General features: G+C 37.0%; 2 protein-coding genes across 7 annotated transcripts in view; one reads left to right on the plus strand and one right to left on the minus strand.

The window, feature by feature from the left end:
* tcirg1a (T cell immune regulator 1, ATPase H+ transporting V0 subunit a3a) overlaps nucleotides 1–14,912 on the minus strand; it is a 24,171-nt gene continuing 9,259 nt past the window's right edge. Inside the window, exons 1-22 of one of the 6 annotated variants that reach the window (XM_026262760.1) lie at nucleotides 14,446–14,547; nucleotides 10,085–10,310; nucleotides 8,918–9,040; nucleotides 8,354–8,432; nucleotides 8,019–8,167; nucleotides 7,825–7,920; nucleotides 7,686–7,747; nucleotides 6,922–7,048; nucleotides 6,760–6,842; nucleotides 6,586–6,679; nucleotides 5,284–5,496; nucleotides 4,981–5,131; nucleotides 4,716–4,855; nucleotides 4,389–4,546; nucleotides 2,950–3,040; nucleotides 2,745–2,863; nucleotides 2,445–2,658; nucleotides 2,260–2,367; nucleotides 1,369–1,455; nucleotides 1,096–1,216; nucleotides 670–841; nucleotides 1–401 (exon numbers count right to left, since the gene is read on the minus strand). In XM_026262760.1, the coding sequence (XP_026118545.1) occupies nucleotides 317–401; nucleotides 670–841; nucleotides 1,096–1,216; nucleotides 1,369–1,455; nucleotides 2,260–2,367; nucleotides 2,445–2,658; nucleotides 2,745–2,863; nucleotides 2,950–3,040; nucleotides 4,389–4,546; nucleotides 4,716–4,855; nucleotides 4,981–5,131; nucleotides 5,284–5,496; nucleotides 6,586–6,679; nucleotides 6,760–6,842; nucleotides 6,922–7,048; nucleotides 7,686–7,747; nucleotides 7,825–7,920; nucleotides 8,019–8,167; nucleotides 8,354–8,432; nucleotides 8,918–9,034 (2,466 nt within the window). In that variant the 5' untranslated portion in view covers nucleotides 9,035–9,040; nucleotides 10,085–10,310; nucleotides 14,446–14,547 and the 3' untranslated portion in view covers nucleotides 1–316. Of the gene's footprint in view, nucleotides 402–669; nucleotides 842–1,026; nucleotides 1,217–1,368; nucleotides 1,462–2,259; nucleotides 2,368–2,444; nucleotides 2,659–2,744; nucleotides 2,864–2,949; nucleotides 3,041–4,388; nucleotides 4,547–4,715; nucleotides 4,856–4,980; nucleotides 5,132–5,283; nucleotides 5,497–6,585; nucleotides 6,680–6,759; nucleotides 6,843–6,921; nucleotides 7,049–7,685; nucleotides 7,748–7,824; nucleotides 7,932–8,018; nucleotides 8,168–8,353; nucleotides 8,433–8,917; nucleotides 9,041–10,084; nucleotides 10,311–14,445; nucleotides 14,548–14,912 lie in introns of those variants that run through there. The other 5 variants (XM_026262758.1, XM_026262759.1, XM_026262761.1 and 2 more) reach the window with 5 other exon arrangements.
* Nucleotides 14,392–14,912, plus strand: part of LOC113097527 (uncharacterized) — an 18,358-nt gene continuing 17,837 nt past the window's right edge. Inside the window, exon 1 of the mRNA XM_026262764.1 lies at nucleotides 14,392–14,651. The gene's annotated coding sequence lies outside the window, so the exon portion shown is untranslated. The remainder of the gene's footprint in view (nucleotides 14,652–14,912) is intronic.

Consider the following 14,912-nt stretch of genomic DNA (forward strand, 5'->3'; position numbering starts at 1 on the left):
TAAGTTACAAAAGCCTTTATTAGTATTGTGCATGTTTTGGAATCCATACATTATGCTCAGCATTAAGATCTCTGTGCTTGGGCCTTTAATCTCCACCCATAGGGCAGCTGGACATCAAGCTCTGTCCATTGGCTGCAGTGAGGACCTTCTCTTCAAAATATCTCATTGTGTTTTCCACAAAATCAAAACACGGTGATGAGTTAGTGACAGAATTTCAGAGTGAACAATCCCTCTAATAAATCATTTTTTACTACCATGGGTTGACCCATCCAGCTTTAACTTGACGTATAAAACATTTTACAGAGAATGTTTATATTTACTCCAGATGCTGAATTGATGCAAAGGAAAAAGGATTGAACTTGTATCCAGATCCGCTGTAGAATTTGTTCTGAAACTCCACCCTGCATCAAATGGGGAAAATAAATTAAAATTAAACTCTTAAAGACTTCAGTTTCTCACACACAGTACGCTTAAAACTACACATTTGGTGTAGATTGGAGAGACTAACCACTGAGTCCCCCTTTTGTCAATCACAATGTCACAATTAACTTTATTGTTTTCTGTCATTTTAATTAAGATAATAGAACTAAATCTTACTGGGACCCCCTAGTGGATCCCCGGGTTGAGAACCACTGCACAAGTTGTTTTATTTTTATGTGATTTTCTCACCAGTGCAGACGCAGAGCATGCAGGAAAGCTGACAGCCCCTCCATTACCAGCAGGACAGAGACAGTGAGGATGGCGAAGACAGAGAATATGACTGACAGAACAACAGATCCCACATAGCCTTGCCAAGAGAGGGAAATTCTCATCACCATAACCCAGAGAACCTCGGACAGCTCTAACACACACAAGCACAGGACTAATTAAGCATCCACCTTATTTTGAAATGCAGATATATTTTCTATGAATGTGTGAGACTCTCAATTCATTAGAACACTAAACATAAATAACTAGAGGAATATACAAGTGCAGTAAACACTAAATCTAGCCTCACATATTCAAGTTACAAATGGTTGAACTCACTTGTATGAAAGATTTAAGGTGGATAAGTGAACATGCAATACTCGTGGATGCTTGTGAGTGTTTGCATACGTGCATGTGCAAGGCTGAGGGCCCAAAGTCGAAGGTACGAGGCGGTGTTAGAGATGCAGCCCAGGCAGTACTCTATGGTGTGGATCGCCTGGTGCATAAAAACCTCCGTGCAATCAAATTCCTGTAAAGGTTAAAAAGCATCGCATATTTCAGTAGCTCCACTATGGAAGAGTGAAAAATGACAATTGAAAATTGAAAAAAATGAAAATTTCTTGACTCTTCTAATGCTGAGCTTTATTTGTGAAATATGTCTTGATCTTTTCTCTTTCTCACCTGATCCTCTGTTCCTCCTCCTCCCTCTAGGTCTCCTAGTTGAGCGTTTATAGAGCTGGTGTCTGTGACTAGGGGGCGCTGCTCCTCCTGTAACTGAGAGATGGGGTCAACACCTTTCAACCAGACACAGTATGGCAGAGATCGCAATGCTTAATGGACAGAGTTGCTGAAAGGACACTACATTTCAGCTAAAAGTGCCACATTCCCTTATTGGTAAGGGCATCACCTGGTCACTCTGGAATATACAAATGCATTAAGCTAAAGCAGACCAACCTGCATATATAAAGGTAGATGGTTTTGAAAGAAGTGTCTTATGCTCACCAAGGCTGCATTTATTTGATTAATAAAGCAAAAACAGTAAAAACGTGAAATATTTGTACAGTTTTCTATTTTTATATATTTTTAGATTTAATTTATTCCTGCAAATCATATTTATTCATCAATGTATAGCTTATTATATTCCTGTGCACTCTTGAAATTGCCTTCATATCTCTTTTATTACAGTTTTTGCAGTGTGTTTGAAGTGAGTTGAGTCTTAAGTTTAAAATAATGAGCAAAAAATGTCAACATTATGTATAATAAATGTATTTGCAAAATCGAAATGCTTCAGAAAGTTTAAATTAAGAAAATATTTAATTCACAAAAGTTCAGCCCACTGTGTTACTTACTGAACAACACTTTGCAACGAAACGGTGGTTCATCACACAAACATATGAGCAGCATCACGTGATGTTATTTTCTTTGAAAGAATGTGTGGCTGTCCAGACAAAGCCTGCCAGTTAGTCAAAATGGTGAAACTTATCCTGTAGAGTCAACCCTTTTTATTGAAATAAATGCAGCCTTGGCAAGTATTAGACCCTTTTTTTTAAGCAAAGATGGAAGCCTACTTACCGTTCTCCTGTTATTCCTGTACCTGAAGTACAGGAAGAGTGGTCTTCCCAGTAACAACACTGGAACTGCCAGCAGAGCCAAGCACACTAATACTCTCTGCACTATCATCTGAAGACAGTGAGAAGACATCAATGCATTAGTCATCATGATAGAAATCTAGAGTACAATACCAAAACATGTCTCACCTGTCCTGGATAAAGAGGTGGGTTGTCTGAGTTCTCAGAAAACAGGAACATGTCAATGAAGTGGATTAGGATGCTGGGAGCGCGGTCCGAATCCTGAGGTCCAAACGCGATCCATTTAAACACCACCAGGAAGACAAGGTAGCCAAAAAGACACAGCATGAACACTAGCTCAGGAATCAACACCAGGAACATGCTGCTCACATCCCCCGAGTACCTGAGGAAACACACCATTACAATGCCAAGAGTGAATCCACAGAACAGATCCATGTAAACAACAATGAATCCTACTTTATGACTCACAGGTAGTTGAAGAAAGACAAGCAGACTCCAAAAGTCATATGGATGACTCCGATGATGACTGACATCTTCATCTTATAGGAGTTGAGGAAGGTGAGGTGGTTATTGGCAAGGCTCCAGATCTAAGGGAACAGGAAATGAGATACAGTCAAATCCAAACCTCAGAGTGAGCCAGACACAAGGGTGATTTGCTTAAAGGCCTGGTTACCGGGTCAATGCCGAACAGATATGGTCCCTGGAATACTCCAGTTACGTTCGGATCCAAAGTGAGGTACTGGTTGCTCCTCAAAGTTTCATCACTGAACAAGCCCAGAAGAAATAAGGCATAAGTGAGTGTGAGTGTAAAAGGAGAACAAAGAAGCAAGCTGAAGTGACGGATAAGTGACTTCTTTTACAGAGTATAGGTGTGTTCACATGAGCTTCCACTGTCTGTTGTCAAAAGTGTAGTGAGGTATGAAGCGCAGCTCACACACAAACCTAGCAACTGTCTGTTGGTCATCACAGCAAATCTACTTGTCCAGCTTGTTAAACCTGTTACTAACAATTGCACAGATTCCTATTCAGATTAGTATAAAAGGGCAGCCTAATGGTTGAAGAGTCAGAGTGCAACAGAAAAATGGCTGCCCACTGCTCCAGATGTTTGTTTAGTGTGTGTGTGTGTGTGTTCAATAATCACTGCTTTGTGTATGCACTTAAATGGGTGAAATGCTTTTTTATCTGTCAAACAATGAGCACGTTTACATGCAAACCAGTAAACTGATAACCCATAAATATCAGCTTATTTATAGAACCAGCTTTCCCCGTTTATATGCACATCAGTAACCTGACCATGGGAAGTAAGCCGTGTTTACATTTTCCTGTAGTGACGTCAAAATATAGTCATTTGCATATCTGACTCTGAGTATTCCAAACACTTTATGTTGTTAAATTAAGCTTGCAACATTTAAACTTGTGTTGGGAAACTTAAGCTCGTATATTACCCTCTCATGCAGTTATAAATTCAGCATTTTGACTGAACCACTTCTACTTCTGCAATCTGCACACATTTTTTATCATTTTCTGAGTCATGAAATAGTCTGTTTTTATGATACATTCCTTTGTTTCTTTACTGCAAGACGTATGATTGGTCTAGATGCACTAATGATGTCTTTCCAAGCCCATAAGACTTTAGTTCATCTTTGATTTCATCCCTCCATTTGAAGTCTGCGCAACCAAAACGATGCTTCAAAAAGTTGTATTGTAAAAGTAATTCATATCAACTGAGTGGTTTAATCTAAGCCTTATAAAGAACTATGGTCAAATTTAATTTAGTATTTTATTCACATAAACATTGACCTTCATGTTTTAATGCTCTTAATACCTTTATGAACTTTTTAAAGCAATAAAGTTTTGGTTGCATGGACCAATCTCTCAGGTTTCATTAAATATGTCTTCATTTGAAACTCTTATGGGTTTGGAATGACATGAGGGGGAATCACTGAATGTTCATTTTTTAGGCGAATTAACTGTTTATAGTCTTGCTCTAAAAAAAACCCCAAAAGCTGTTGAACATTATATATAATCAGAACACTTTATATAACCTTTAAATTTAAAATAAAATCTACCTAATGGTTAATCTTTGCCTTGGATGTAATAGTGTGCACTTACCTCCAGTTGTAGTGTTGCATCATGGGTTTGAGATGCCAGCCAGAAGAAAGAGGACTGAGTCCTTTACTGAAGCACTCATTATAAACAGCCCCAGTATAGATGGAGAACAACCCCATCAGAAGGATCAGATATCTCCCACTAAACAGCATACGCCAAATCTAAAAGAAAGTATACAATTCTGTACAAACCTGAAGTGCATTCCAGAAATTAATGGAGACAAAAAGTTTTGGTAATGAATGCAATAAATGCAGTTCTTTTAAACTTTATATTCCTCAATAAACTCCTGACAAAATGTAAGCAGAAATTAGGATAGAAATTGAAAGAAACCTCATTAGTGTTATTCCTCATCTTAGGGTCTCTTTCTTCCAGAATCATCCACAGAGCAGCCAAAGTCATGAGTAAACCGTGACCTACATCTCCAAACATCACCGCAAACAGGAAGGGAAAAGTAATGATGGTGTACACAGCTGAGAGTGAGAAGGGAACACAAACACAACATTTCCAATGATGGGTTTCCATATCTTCCGTAGGTTGTTTATCTCAAACTAAAATGACTTGTGCCTGGTTCCATGTGACTGAGTGTGAGAGTTACCAGGGTTGACCTCTCTGTAGCTGGCCACACCATAAGCATCCACAATGATCTGGAAGCTGGAAGTGAATGTGTTGGTGTCGAAGAGTGTTGGTGGAGATGTGGGTGCAGGAAGACGGTTGTAGAACGAGTCCACGCTGCTACCACTCTTTCTCTACGAATCAGAAAGGACAAAAAACAATCTATTGCAGAATTCACTGCTCCGAATCCTGCTGTAAACATGAAAATAAGTCATTTCCTGCATTTATACTAACCACACTTGACTTCTTTGTGACGTATTTTGTGTTTATTAAAGTCTTATCTCACCGTTCCTTCTATGAGAGCGCTCTGGAGCAGGGAGAGTTTGGCCACAGGACACCAGGCCTCTGCGATGAGACACTTCTCTGTGACTGAAGGGCTGCAGAGGTTGAGCACCATCTGCACAGCTTTACACTTCTGCACACGTATCTTCCACTGTGGCATGTGACACACACAGCGAGACAGCAGCTGCTGCATGTACTGCTCCGTCTGAGACAGCACCTGCAGACAGACAAGAGGAGAGTTAAATACTTTTTGTATTTCATTTTCCTTTTTATATTATTTACTATATATTCTATGCACAATTCATCATAAGTAATATCATACATTACTGTTCAAAAGTTTGGGGTCTTTTAAGGAGACATGTCTTGTGCTTACCAAGGCTGCATTTATTTAGTCAAAAATACAGTAAAAACTACAATACTGTAAAATATTCTTACAATAATTGTTTTGTATTTTAATATGTTTTAAAGTATACCTTGTATAGTTTTCAGCATCATTATTCCAGCCTTCAGTGTCACATGATCCTTCAGAATTTATTCTAATGTGCTGCTTTGCTGCATTTATTATCAATGTTGAAAACTGTTAATATTAGCTGCTTAATATTTTTGTGGAAGCCCTTTTTTTAAGATTCGTTGATATATGGAAAGTCAAAAAACTGCTTGTATTTGAAGTCAAATAGTTTGTACAATGTTAATCTTAACTGTCACTTTTGAACAATTTAAGTGTCCTTGCTGAAAAATACAAAACTAAAACCATACAAACCCCAAACTTTTGAATGATAATATGTTTTTTCCTCATTACATATCCCATCTCACTTGGAAATACATCAGATTTCAAAAGTAAAATGAGTTGCAGGCTTCCCTTACGAAAGGAAAATATATTTACCAATATATTTCTTAAAATATATTGTGATATATTATTTCCCCTTTTTATTTTCTAAAATATTATATATTTGATTACATTTAATAATATATTGATGACACATATATAATATATTGCAAAATATAGAATGATTGCCACTTTCAATATATTGCAATATACTGGAAAAAATAAATATTAAATCCCATATATAAGAATATATTCCTAATATATTACATGATATTTTCCAATATACTGCAATATATTTTTGTTTCATAAGGGTTTCTATGTTCTAGTCTTTCCTTAACGAAGTACCACTTGTTATTTTTTATTGAATGCAAAGAAATTCATACATTTAAAGTAATTAAGCAGTGCCTGAAAACTTTTTGATAGCACTGCATGGTCTTATTTCAAAAGTGAGTGTCACTGTGTAATCAACATTCCAGTCACCATTTTGATGTCTACAATCCTGCTTTCCAGCCCTTGAAGTATTCCTTCTCTCTCTTCCAAACCCTCTGGATACACAAAGGTATGTGTGTGGAAACTATGAAAAGACAGATATGTGATATCATGAAAGTGTACTATAGTAAGCTATGAGTCCATTTAACTAAGCTATAAATGTACCAATAACAGATCTTCTTCACTTTCTGCCCAATCTGCTCTCCCCAAAAAGAGATCACGAAGACAGTCCACTGAATCATCTCTCCCTGGGAACAATAAAAGCATATGTATATGGCCAGTTTCATCAAAATGAGTTATGTGATTCAGTTAATGTAACTCTCTTACAGTGTCGGGCACTTCCAGTCTTTCCTCCATCTCCCAGAAGTCTACAATGATGTAACCACGACAGGCCCTCCACAGCAGCCTCTCGAATGCTGGAACCTTCCACGGATGGACCACGCCAGTGACAAAACTGTGCAGGAAAGATGTCAATAACATTATTAGTGTCCTGTTACATACTTGTTCACAACTAAAATGTGAAAATAATATTTCCACTTGTTGACTAAAGATGCAGTCTGTGCATCTTTTTTCGATTTGCTGCTCTGTGGAATTGTGTGTGTGAATTTCAGTCATTTCAATAGAACTCTGTGTGATTGATAGTTTTGGTGAGAGAGAAACATTTCCTACGCAGAATTTGTTCATGTTCAAGTTGAAAGTGACTTTTTGTCTTAAAATGTTGTGTAAAGAAGCCCTTACACTAGTGAACTCCATAAGTCAGTTTGGTGAATTCAAGTGACCAACCTCAGTGAAATCTGCGAGTGCTTATGTGAAATTCCCAAATGCACAGATTTCTACTACAATGCCCCAATTTTGCCCAGAAAATTTTACAGACCAATGGTTCATGTGACCACACCATAAAATTCACATTTCTGTTTCTCACTACACTCTTAAAAATAAGGTTCTTTATTTGTATTGACGGTTCCATGAAGAACATTTAACATCCATTGATCTTCTTCAATGAGATTCAAGATGATTCACTGAGATTCGAAACGTTCTTCAGAATATTAAAATGTTCATCACATTCTCTTTTAGATGGATATTGTCCTCACCTCAAACGCATATCTTGCCTGCTATCCATTAGTGCTGTGGTCTCAAGAGTTGAAGGTGGAACCTAGAGGAACATTATAAAAAGTACTGGTAGATATCTGAGAGACATGAAGGTAAGCATGCCAAGAGCCGGATTTTTACCTGTGAGGTTGGTAGTAAAATGCTTTGCTTCAGGACCCCTCTGTACTGACTGAGCTGGGTCAGCTGGTTACGTAGACTGTCCCTGTTCCTTGATACCTACATGCAGACTGGGTCAAGATCACCACTTGCACTGCATGATATCTTTTCTGGAACACCAGATATTAATTGAGCCTACTTCTCCTTTCTCCTCTCACCTCTCTGAGTTCTCTGGCCAGTCTCTCGCTCTCCTCCTCAATGGAGAGCAGCTCTCTAGGTTGTGGGGCTGATGGGATTGGTGTGGCTGTGGGTAAAGGCCCTTTCAGAGGCGGACAGAGAGAACGGCTGATCTCTTGCTCCAGATACTCTGAGGAATGCAGGGAGAGGATAACATGTTGAGGATGTGCGCAGTGATTATGATATGATAAGATCTGACGCACGATGAATGCCAGAGAGTGACTAAACTAAGAATGTAATACTTGCTGTAGTGGTAGCTGATCGTGGAAAGGTGTATATTGAGCGGTTACACAATAATAAGGATTTAGAGACTTACTGAAGGTTTTCTCCAGCTCCTCGCATCTTCTCACTTCTGAAACAAACTTCCTTTGAAAGGCGTTCACATTCGGGTTCAGCTGAGAAGATTGGGTTCAAGAGAGACAAGAGGGAAAAAGAGCAAGACAGACTGTAAATGTGATGGCAGGATATGAACACAAATTTCTATATGTCGATGTAAGCTTGTTCGATAAGATTTTTACATTTGAAAAAAAGTATCTTATGCTCAGGTCATGTTTTTTTTATTGTTATTATTAAATACAATAGAAACTGTAATATATATTTTTATTTTAACATGTAATTTAATATTGTCATTTTAACAGTTTCTATTTAAAATGTTATTTATTCCTGTGAAGCTGAATTGTCTTCAGTGTCACATCGTTATAATATGCAGATTTTGCTTTTATTATTGCTATCAATGTTTAAAACAGTTGCTTCTTAATGTTATTGTGGATACAATATAACTGTGATACATTTCTCATGATACGTTGATGAATAGATAGTTCAAAAGAACAGCTTTATATATATATAAGCTTCTGAAAAGTAGTGTATACAACAAACTCACGTCTCTGAATTCAACTAAGCCCAGCTCCCCAAGCTCACTGACGCAGTTGTAAGCTGAACCTGCCTGGAGAAAGAGCTGGACCAGACACATCTCCTCACTTCGGAAGAGGCATCCCATGATAGCCTGAAATATAATGTGTTCATATATCAGACCTCAACAATAAACAGTACACCGTAAACATGAAAGCAACTGAAAGATAAGAATATCCATACATCATGCAAACTGAAGAACAAGTGATAAGTGTGCTTATTTGTTGCATTTCTTTGTGCTTATTAATGTTGTTTACATCGTTTGTCAATAATGAAACTAAAGGTCATTATTGTGCAGAGTGGATATTTATCTAATAGGGTAGCTTGTGTTTTTCTCTCTCTCTCTCTCTCTCTCTCTCTCTCTCTCTCATTTTCACGCATAAGGGTTTGTGCACTGATCGGTTGCATGTGATGGTGGTTAGTTGGTAATCTAATAGAGATTTCACAGAGGATTCATTCACCCATGCTCATGTGATGAAAAAGATCATGAAAGAGAAAAAGAATCTCAATTAGATTCATCTGAAACCCATTTGAGCTAAGGCATATCTGATCTTTTATAAACTCTATAAATAAGAAAAATAGCGGAATTACGTATGACATTATTTGGGAATCAAATTGTAAACATTAAATGCTATAAACTATGAAAGCTCTTAAAGATTTTAGCAGTGAAAGATAACTTATTAAAACAGTTACACCTTTATAAACAGTAATTAGCCTATAAATGTAAGCTAACACTGATACAGCGGTATTGAGGCAAAGGAATTTTCTCGCATTTACCAAAAGCTAGTATTCAAAGAGACATACTGTTGTCTTTCAGCACAGTGCATGATAAAATCAATTCTATTTCTAATTTTACATATTTAATGAAAATGTGGAATAATGGGAATTGATGGAGTCTGTCGAAAAGCACTTAGCCTGTTAATAACAGCAGTGTCCCGTCACTGCAGAAGCGTGGCGTAGCAACATAAACAAAAACCGACGAGCGACAGACATGGGACATCGCTGTAACGGAACAAACGCGATTCAGTTGTTTCTGAATCACCTATCTAATATAAACGGTACAAATAGAATTTGTTTCAATGAATGCTTTCTAAATAAATTAGATTCAAATGCGCATTAAACTGCACGCCGTTCTTACCGTATATGAGAGATGGATAGATCCAAGGTGATCGTGGTGGAAACTGATTATCCACAATTTGATCTCATGGTTGGTTGTATTGAGAAGCTGTGCGATGTAAACAGCGGCTCTTTGAGCTCATGGCCTCTCATTACTCCAGCTCCAGTCATTGCCATGTGATTCAGCCACTGAATTAGACCTGCTACAGCACACGAGCCAACAGCTTCGAATAACACGCTTTCAATCCCTGCAGAGGAAATATGAATGCCAGTTAAATGGTGAAAGTATGTATTTGACAAATGTCAATGCATTTACAAGAGAAGCGATCCTCTTTTAATACAACTTCAATACAATTAGAAAATTATAATTAATGAAAACAATTTATATATATAAAATTATTTTCTACTTGTATTGAAGTTGTATATATATATATATATATATATATATATATATATATATATATATATATATATATATATATATATATATATACATACACACACACACACACACACACACACACACACACACACACACACACACACACACACAGTCCCCTCCATAAGTATTGGAACAGTAAAGACAAACTTGTTCTGTTTGTTTTGGAGTCAAGAAATCTGTAAATATGATTACAAGATGAATATGAGACAAAACTACAGAATGTTAAATTTTATTATTGGATGATTCAACACAAAGATGTTTTACCAGCTAAGAAGAAGAAGTTTCATCTCCCTATCTGATGTGAGCATAAGTATTGGAACAGTTGCCCTTTAGGTCTTTCTAAGTGTTCAGCTGTGTCTTGTTGCATTAATTCTTCAGATATTAAAAGCAGGGGATGTGTCTTATCAATTATGTCCATTGCTTCTGCATTCTAAGTCTTGCATTCGATGATGATGCACACAAACCAGGATGAAGACGAGGAAGCCAAAGAAAAGTGAGCAATTTGGATGCTAAAAGAAAAGAGTAAGTCAATTAGAACTATAGGAAAAACAAAGGGCATGGAGAAATCAAGAGTTTGGATACCACCGGTGACATCAGCAACTAATGACGCCCTGTTTGGCTGAGAAAAACAACAGTACTTGATGACAGAAAATCATAAAAGCTGTGAAAATGAACACTAAAATACAAGTCTGCAAAATCACCAACAACCTCCAGAAAGCTGGGGTGATGCTCTGTCAATCTACAGTCTGCAGGAGACTTTGACACAGAATTACAGAAGCTACACCGCAAGATGGAAACCTCTGATCAGCTCCAAAAATAGAAAGGCAAGATTCTTCACAAATGTTAGACCTTAGAGTTTATGGACCCATGTGACAAAGATTAACCTTTATCTAAGGGATTGGAAAGCAAAAGTTTGGAAAAAAAAAGAACTGCAAATGATCATAAGCATACAAGCTCATCTGTTAAGCTTGGTGGAGGTGGTGTCATGGCATGGACATGCATGGCTGTCTCTAGAACAGGACCTCTTCATTTTAATGATGACTTAATGTATGATGGCAGCAGGATTTGGAAGGATACAAAATCATCTTGGGTACCAATATTCAAGAAAATGCCACCAAACTCATTAGAAAGCATTTCATATTGGATCAGGACAATGACCCAAAACACCTTGCCAGTTCAGTCAAGGACTTTATCAGGGCAAAGGAATGTAAAGTCTTAGATTGCCCAAATCAATCTCCAGATTTAAATTTTATTGAACATTAATTTCACTAGCTGAAGAGGAGACTTAAGACAGAAACTCCCCAAAACAAGCAACAGTTGGAATTGGCTGCATTAAACGCTGGGGAAAAGCATTTCAAAGTATAAGAAAAGGAGTCTATGGGGTTGCAGACTCACTGCTCTGATTGCATGCAAGGAATCTGCAACTAAATATTAGCTTTTAATCTTTTACATCTGCCTTAAATTCAACTTTTCCAATACTTATGCTCACATCAAAGAGTGGAATGAACTCTAAAAGTTCTTGTTCTTTTAATCATATTTGCAAAGGACTCCACAACAGAGAAAGCAATTTTGCCTTTACTCTTCCAATAATAATGGAGGCACTGTGTGTGTGTGTGTGTGTGTGTGTGTGTGTGTGTGTGTGTGTGTGTGTATATATATATATATATATATATATATATATATATTATAATGTAAATCGAAATGGTTTACTTTGATGTGGTTTGATATCTTGCATTTATGCAATGGTAAATGCAAGATATCAAACCACATCAAAGTAAACCATTTCGATTTACATTATTAGCTCTTAGGCACAGTATTTTATTTTTCTATTTTGGAAAAATCAATGTAAAGAAAATATTTAAATATTATTAATAATATATAATTATAATATATTTAAATGTATAAAATGTGTCTAAAATACATAAATACTCTTTAGTTTTCATTCACTCAGAATGGTACGTTAATTCTAACAGACCCAATTCAGTAAAAACAATGAGAGAATGGCATAGAAATAAAATCAGTAAAGTATGGACACTTTATACCATGGCCAGTTCCATGCTCTCAAAAAATAAAGGTAATGGGCAGAGTGACCGGAAAGCTGGCTACACTGGTATGATCTTTTAAATTCCAGATGTTCATCTGACAGTCAGCATACGCAAGTGCCAAAGATAAGATGATTATGGAAGTGAGCAGACTACAAGAGTGAAGAGCAGAAGTAACAGAAGCACAAGTTTTCATTTTCAAACCAAATTCAGGAGCAAAAACGGCCTGTTTCATTCCGGGAATAACAAACAATAAATATCTAAAACAAACGGATGAATTAATTAATTAATGAATGAATGAAATACTTTTATTTTTATCTCAGTTACCAGTTTATATCTCTCAATTATGCCTTTCTTTCATTTCAGAATTTATATTCCTCAACATTCGGAATTTGCATCTCACAATTCAACATTTAAAATTTGCATCTCACAATTATTTTGTGAGTTTAAATTTGACAAATCGGATTTTCTGTTGCCCCATAAAAAAAAAAAAAAAAAAAAATGAAAGCTTTCAGAATTGCGGAATGTTAACAAGATGAGAACTCCCAATTGTTGCAATAACTTTTATTTTTATTTTTATTTTTTTAATCCTATGGCAGAAACAAGCTTCCATACAACATCTCTTTATCAGGTATCTTTATGAAGACAATTGGAGCTATAGCATAAATGTCCTTAGAAATTTGTATTTCAACAAGGCATATGAAACCCTCCCTGAAAGTACATATGAGCATAAGCATTGATCTGAGGCAGTTGCATGCTGGGAGTGGTGGGGTCCTCTAGCCCATAGACAGTAAAAGAAGCCTAGCCACGCCTCTGTTATCTATCCTTTCGGTTTGTTTATGCAGACTACCCAGCTTGTATTTGTGTGGTCTTCTGTTAGGGCTTGTCTGTGAATGTTTATGAATGGAGAGCTGCTACAGAACTATAAAAGGAACATCTGAAGACTGGAGCACTAACATAAATAAATGGTCCAATCTCAGGCTCCTCTATATTTGGGAATAAGAATATGGTTTGATGAATAAAATTAACACATTGGTGTGAAGTCTCTAAAAAATATTCATTTTAAAATGACTAAATAAACTTATAATTCTTGTGTTAAAGGCATAGTGTTAAAGGAAGGCTATCGGCTATAGGGCTTGGGCACCGCGTTGCATTCTGGGACGTGGCGGTCCTGCTGGCAGCCTCTCGAATGTAAACATACAGCAATTCGAACGAGAAGAAGCAGAGTTGTGAGAAAGAGAGAAGATGGTAAAATCGCAAAAAGGTTGTGGGATTTAAAGGGATACACAAAATAGGGATGTCAGGGACCGTTATGTGCACAAAATCGGCAACATTAACAGTTTGGATCCATAAGAAATTCCCAACAAATAGTGGAGTACCAACGGAGACTGTCAGCAGAGGGATAGCAACAAAAAGATGAATGTTGAAATTTCCCGTATTTTGGATGAGTAACCCGAGAAATTTCCCTTATTTTCAATGTTAACTTAAGCTATATAAATTGATATTCAGATGTTATGGTCTCCGTGGTCGCGCCTCCAAGCAGGAAAGCGTTGTAAAGTTAATCCATTCTCATTTTGTTTTCCCCATGTCGATTATGTGTTGCGCTATTACACCCCACAATACAGCAGCGGTTTACCATGGTTGAAATAGATTTTTAATTAATCAAATTAAGACACACGGATGAAAGGGAGTATGTCTAAACACTGCACAGTAGTCTGAGTACTGAGTAGCAGTAAAGGAGGCTGTCAACGTGGTGGCCACGCCAAGTAATGACGTCACGACGCCCAAGCCCTATTATTTACTTGAAGTTCCAAAAATATTCTAAAGCTTATTCAGCGTTCCAAAATATATTTTCTTCTGAAATACTCAGTCCAAGCCATCACAGACATAAACACTTACAACAGTATCAATCGTCCATTCTGTCCAAGTTGGTAGGGACAAAAGGAGCGGAATTTGCCCAGGGCGGTTTGTCCGCACGACAGCAGAGGGGCTGAGTTAACTCCACCAGACTACCACAAGACACTCCTACCGACACTAATTTATAGCTAGGATGCACGCATACATCCTACATTTACAACGGAAACAGCCATCATATTAATGAAACTGTGAGTATGCTATGATTTTTTGGGGAAGAATCATCTTTGTTAAATTTGCGAAAACAACCTAACGCTAGCATTACATTCAACAGCTTCCTTATGCAAAGTCGTGTTTCTGTAAACGTTGTTGTTTTAAATTCTAATACACCTGTTCCACTTCGCTTTACAACAAAATTAATTAACGTTAGTGTAACCCAGGTTAGAAATATAAAAACACAACCTCAAAAGAAAAAGAGAGAATCTTAAAATTACATTCTGTTACTTAACTAA

Source organism: Carassius auratus, unplaced genomic scaffold, assembly GCF_003368295.1.
Source record: "Carassius auratus strain Wakin unplaced genomic scaffold, ASM336829v1 scaf_tig00216324, whole genome shotgun sequence".
Taxonomy (NCBI): domain Eukaryota; kingdom Metazoa; phylum Chordata; class Actinopteri; order Cypriniformes; family Cyprinidae; genus Carassius; species Carassius auratus.